Source organism: Salmo salar, chromosome ssa05 (genome assembly GCF_905237065.1).
Source record: "Salmo salar chromosome ssa05, Ssal_v3.1, whole genome shotgun sequence".
Lineage (NCBI taxonomy): Eukaryota > Metazoa > Chordata > Actinopteri > Salmoniformes > Salmonidae > Salmo > Salmo salar.
This window is the reverse complement of record NC_059446.1, coordinates 53,949,132-53,955,703: the sequence shown is the minus strand read 5'-3', so window position 1 is coordinate 53,955,703 and position 6,572 is coordinate 53,949,132. Positions and strand designations below refer to the sequence as shown.

General features: G+C 47.9%; 1 protein-coding gene across 1 annotated transcript; it reads right to left on the bottom strand.

Moving 5' to 3' along the window:
* Window positions 1–628: 628 nt before the first annotated feature.
* Window positions 629–5,762, bottom strand: LOC106605128 (complement C3). The gene has a single exon (XM_045718376.1). It carries the CDS (start codon window positions 5,725–5,727, stop codon window positions 1,120–1,122), a length of 4,608 nt encoding a protein of 1,535 aa, XP_045574332.1. The 5' UTR covers window positions 5,728–5,762; the 3' UTR covers window positions 629–1,119.
* Window positions 5,763–6,572: the final 810 nt, after the last annotated feature.

Genomic DNA, 6,572 nt, shown 5'->3' with positions numbered 1-6,572 from the left:
TGTTATGGAGTTGCTGTTTGGGAGGTCTCATGGCCCACATCCCATGGGGGTGGCCCAACCACAGTGGTCACAAAGTAGCTGACTGGAAAATGTAGGTTTGAATAGGTAATTGCTTAATTAATTAGTGTTAATTGTTCTGAGGGAGGGGCTAGCCCTACAAAGGAGCCTCTCTTTCAGTTCATGGAGAGAGACACTTCCTCCTGGTAAGGGTCAGTGTCCTTGGTCTGCAACCCTAATGTCAAACCCTTGCTCATAATAAATGAACCCCTGATTATAAATGATCTTGTTTCTATAAACAAGTTTCCACATCGGTAAAAGCAGTGATGAAAGTGTCTATTACCCTGACTAATTTCTATACAGTTCATCTTATTTGCTTAGTGCCATATGGGGCAGGAGAAATGTTTGCTAATCCTGATCGCATTTGGTAAAAACAATGATGAAGTGCTGAAAGATATTTAGTACTCTGACTGACTTGCCATATGGACCAGAATGAGATATTTGGACATTCTGGTGCTCAAATAGTGAACAAAAACATCCCACTCAACCTTAAACTTAAATGTCTTTGTTTGGTGTTTAAAACCAATACAACAATTAAATCCCCATAAAGACTGGTGATATGCACACAAAGGAAAGAGAAAATATGTTTTTTTAATGCATTTCTTTCATGGTTATTACAGCAGGCAGGGTCATTTTAGTGCAAAAATAAAGCCATGGAAATGTGAATGTCATTGTAATCAATGACGATGACAACTACAAATGGTACACCTAAAGGTTTAAGTGTGACATTTGCAGTCGTCATCATCATATGTTAACTTTCAAGAGAAAATTATTTATGCACGCTGTACATAATTTACCGGTCAGTTTCTAATAGAATATATTCCAAGTGGGCAAACTCATCTCCATACACTCTATAGGTTACAATGAGTTATGACAGGGCATGCAACCTGGATTGCAATATTACAAATATTTAAATGTAACAAAGCAAGAAGAGAAACTAAACAGGGCAGCCAAAGGTTGTGATCTGGTTGATGAACTCATCAATGCCCAGACAAACTTCTCTGTAGTTTCTGGACGTGCACTCTTGTTGTGAGGGCCAGTACTCTATCCATGTCTGTTCTCCTAGGACACCACTGAAGTGTTGCGGTTGACATCTGGGTAATCTTTCTTCTGCATACTGCAGCTCTCTTCCGCACACGTGCACACGTCTCCAAGAGACAGTCTGCTCAGAGTACCACCCTCCCTCTGTGGGTGGTAGAACTTCACACAGTGCTTCTGGTTGTAGTATTCATATACAGAGATGGCAGCTGGCTGTAGAACTCCCACTTCCTGTACTCTGTGGATCTTAAAGGATATTCTGTCTTCTAACTTATGAGACACCTTGTCCAGATATAGGATGAGAGATCCTTTTTCAGACAGGACTTTGTTAATCTCAAACCTCTTTATGTAGTGCTCCCTCCCCTTGGACAACTTTTTCAGATCGTCTGTGTCTACAATGAAGCCGGTCGGCAAGCCGATGTCCAGAATAGACATGGTCGCATCTCTCTCTGAGTTACGATACAACACCTCAATAGTGAGCATAAATGACTCCTTGGCGTCCTCGTGGCTTGTTTTGTCCATCTTAGTGAGGGTGACAGAGAGGTCAAAGCTTTCACAGTCACTGTCCCTTTCCTCTGGCAGGGCATAGTACAGTCTCACCACCGACAAGGTCGCCTCACCATTTCCTGAGGCTCTTACAATCAAGTCCTTGTCTATGGACTTGACCATGTCTGTACGAGTGTGGAACTGGTTCTTGTTGTTGATGGACCACTTGGTGACTGATGCCCTGCCGGCCACCTCTAGGTTGATGTACAAGTCAAAGTATTTCAGGTCCTTCACGTGGCTCCAATACTCAGCCACAGCCTGGAACACCATGATGGTGGACTGTGTGGATCCGTATCCCCCTCCCACCTTCTTCTGCTTGTTGAGCCACCTGACTACGGGACCGGCCTCTTCGAAGGCCTTCACCTTGACCAGGGCAAGCAGGGCGTATGACGTGGCCTCCAGCGTGTACTGGTGACCAGCAGGGACTGGCCAGTGGTCCAGCTGTGGAGAGGCGAACTTCAGTAGGGTCTCCTTGTTGAGTTTCTCCGCATTGGCCAGAGCATAGGAGGTCATAGCTACAGCATAGGGGTTCGTCAGGTGGGGCAGACGCTGCTCGAGGTATGCTTCTGCCTTAACCATACTGCCTGGTAGGCTGTTGACAGACTGCGCACACATTGAGCTTGCTTCCTGCATGGCGATGAGAACAAAAGCTGTCATGGAGGCGTCATTGTCCGATCCCCTCACGTTACCCGTCATCTCTGCGTGAATGACAGGAGCAAACTCACTGAAGATGCCACCTGGCTGTTGTGTGTTCAGGGTCAGCCACTTCACAGCACTACAGACCATGTTTTCCTGAACACTGATTAATGTACTGGACATGGCAAACACCTTCACCACGTATGCTGTCAGCCAGGTGCTGCTCTGTCTTTGGACCCAGGCAGCGTAGGAGCCATCTTCTTTACGGTAGGCCAGCTCACGTTGGTAACCAATGTTGATGTACTTGATGGCTGTGTTCCGTCTGTCCAGGCCAATATCCTCCCACTTTTTGGTGTTGTCCAGGTAGTGTGTAGCAATGACAGGCAGGGTCATGTAGATCATGTTCTGTTCCCCAGATCCGACTGGCTGAACTATCAGACTGCCCAGAGAGTCTCCACTGATGGCCTGCTCCACCAGCACACTGGTCTGCTCTCCACCTGTCACACTGATCAGTGTGTAAGCATCAGAGTTTGGCACCTGGTTTCGGGGCACTTCACTGGGTATGTGTGACGTCTGCTCACCACCATGTTTAGCCGGGTTCAGGAGTACGTTGGTTTCCTTCTTGACCAGCACTCCCTCTGCCACAACGCGCAGATCCCTCTTCACCCCATCATTGCTGTTAGTGTTTTCGACAGATGCCTTGACCTCAATGGAGTGCATGCCCAGCTTCATAGGGATGACGACATAGGGGACAACCCGGGTGGACATGGCGTCCATGTTCACTTCCTGCCTGTACTTACCCTTCTTGCTTGCTGAGCTGCACACCTCGCCATTCTCCATCAGCTCCACACGCACAGTGATGGGGTCTTCGCTGTAGTTGTGGAGGATTGCTTTGACCTCCAGCTGTTCATTGCGGACGGCTGAGTAGGGCAGCTTGAGGTCGATGAAGAAGTCCTTTAGAACTATCATCTCAAACGGATCTGCCACACAGATGCCATGAGTTTTAGACAGGCTGATGGCTGTTATTTGCCAGGTGGTGATGGAATTCCTTAGGAAGTTGTTCATTATTAAAGATGTGGACTCGCAGTTGTTGTCTTGGGCAGGGCATTCAGGTAGATTGGTGTCTTGCCACATCCAGCTGTCAGGGATCAGATGACGAGACCCAATCTCTTCAGACCGCATGTACACATCATCATCATCCTCCTCACTGCGTGAGAGCAGCAGTGCATCCTGTTTGGATTCTACCTTCTTGGAGGCCATCTCAGTGCAGCACACAAGGAAGGCTTGGACGCAGACCTCCCCATCTGTGATGTACTGGGCCCGTTTGTCACAGGTATATCCCATGGTGTTGTATCTCATCCCGTCCACACAACACTCCTTGGCCAGACCATTGTACTTACTGGCCATACTAGTGATGACGTCACTGATGGTCACTGCTCGTCTCCGCCTAGAACTAACAGGACAGCTGGGGTCTGTTCTGATCCCAGTCCCTTTAGCAGTGTTGGTCTCAAATAACAGACCAGCATCGTAGAACACCCCCATATTGTCTGCTCCCCCTCCAGCTGTACAGCCTGTATCATGCTTCTCTATTGTGTCCCAGATCTTGGCCTGTGTGAGACGGTGTTTGCTGTTGAGAATGTAGACTCCCTTGTCTACAGCCACCAGTCCTACTTTAGCTCCCGGGTCTCCAGTGATGGTCAGACTGAAAGCCTTACGAGGCTCATAGGATGCCTTGGGCCTGGTCGATGTCACTTTCAGTGAGCCCATGCAGGAGACCTTGATGTCAACCCAGACAGAGTCTGACACCAGGTCAGCTGCTCCCACATGGTAGTACGCTACGATGCGGAACGACGGAAGCATCTCCTTGGAGAGAGGCACTGACAGTGTCACCAGCGCATTCCCCTGTCTTTTGAATCTTCCCACTTTCACCAGCTGACCTCTACTCAGGAACATGTATGTAAGGTCATGGATTTGTATGGGGGTGGGTCCCAGGTTCAGGTTGATCTTAATGGGGTCTCCAATCTTCAGCACATTAGAGCAAACCCCGATATGGAGAAAGTTCCCGGTGGAAGTTCTGTAGGGGAGAGCCATCATGGTGGCCTCCGCCTGTCTGTTGTAGGGGATAGCCGGGTCCTTGGTCTTCACAGTGATTGCCAGCTCTCTGGCTGATGCCAACGTGTTAAGTGTAATTTTGGCAAAACCGATGGCGCAGGTCACCCCTTTAGCATTATCTGGAGTCACCTCAATCTCCACTCCACTTGCTGGAGAGTTGTCGGGATTCGTAATGTAAACCGAGACGTCGAAGGGCATGCCAGGTTTGAAGTATTTGGGCATTCTCTTGAAGAGGATGGTGTATGGCGAAGTGACAATCTGGATCCCTCTCTTCTCTGCCTCTACCATTTCACCCCCACCCTCTGTTAACACGCTGACTGATATGAAGATGGACTGTTTGACCAGATCATTGATGTTGGGGAAAGTCTGTGTGATGTGTTCCTTTTTCAGACAAGCCACTCCTTTACCTTCTTTGATCTCTACTCTCTGCAGAGAGGCAGGGAAGCTCTTTTTCTCGTTCTCTGTTGTGATGACACCAAACACCACATAGCCTGTCCCTGTCACTTCCTTACCGTATTGATACCTGGCGGTGATGTCAACAGTCAGGTCTTTGTCATCAATGTAGAAGAAGGATTTAGTTGGGGTCAGACTAACCTCAAAGCTGGGCACAACATACTCCTTGACCTCAAATTCAGATGAGAAGGTCTTCTGAGGAGTGCTCTGGAACCTCGTGACTACATGCCATGTCCCGAAACTGACGATTGCAGGGAGATTGAACTGTCCAGATTTAACTCCCTTGTCTGGGGTGACGATCTCCCTGAAGATGGTGGTGTTCTCAGGAGTCATGATCTCCACAGAGACTGCGATATTTTTGTTTGTGGCGACCACCTTGTCCTCAAATATCTCCCTGGTCAGAGGCTCCAGGCCAGGAGTCATTGAGAACACTCTGTAGTAGACGGTGCTGGCCGGAGTGTAAATGGTCTTGTCAGTCTGGATGAAGATGTATCCAGACTGGAAGGAGACCAGGACAACCTTCTCCAGGAGGCAGTCAGGGAACTGGGCCTGCAGGACCACATACTGCTTCTGCTTGGGGTCATCCACAAAGTGGTCCCACTCTGGGATGACCAGTTGTGTCATAGCCTGGAAGTTGTTTGCTTGATCCAGAACCACTGATTTAGAGGCTAGCTCTTTGCTCTGCGTAGGGTGGTTCTTCACCATGATCTTAACATTCAGGGGACCTCCTGCATGGTCCTGAGACTCCACAAAGATGTTCTCATTACTGCCCACACGCAGCAGGTTAGGAGCTGACAACACTAGCAGTGCAGCTCCATCAGATAGTGTAGGTAAGGAGAGGGCTACAGCCAGAGCGGCCAGACACAGCAAGTTGCCGACCCACATCTCCACCGCTTATTCTGGGTCTGTAATGGTGCCTTCCCTCTCCAACCCTGGCTTTTATCCTGTCTAGGGTTAGCTCAATCTGTGGGAGGAGTTCCAGGGGTGAATCCCCTGTGGGGTGCGTTACTTCCCAGCAGTAGAGTTGGGAAACCAGCGGGCTTGATAACAGTAGTTGGAAAGTCCACTGTTAAGCAAAACAAACAGCTCAAAATCTATCAGAGAGATATACAGGTTGGAAATGTACTGGACCTGTGGAACTACTGTGATTTATATTTAACCACTGAAACAAACAACTTAATAATACAAAATGGCAAAAAAAAGTTATATTATTAATCAGCAAATGGACATGGACGTGCTATTATCAAAGCCAAAGCTAACTAACTCCTTTAGTTCAGATCTGGTTTCAAGACAAGTTAATAGGTCATGCATGATACAATCACTGTCAAAACAGCAGAAACACCCTAAATGCCAAGGAGAGTTCGGTGCATCTCATAATGAGTCAGCACGCACGCACGCATGCACACACACACACACACACACACACACACACACACACACACACACACACACACACACACACACACACACACACACACACACACACACACACACACACACACACACACACACACACCCTCAGTACTATATGGATGTTTTCTCAAATAATCTTGTTACCATGGCTTTGCTATGAAAGTGCTTGCAATCAACTAATGTTGAACAACTAGCTGAAACAAGCCGAAACAATGTACCTATTTACTGAACACCAACTGCCATGTTTACTTCATTATCTGCACAGTCAAGTGGTTGCCTAATTTTTGTAAGGCCTACTGATGCATAGCACAAGAACT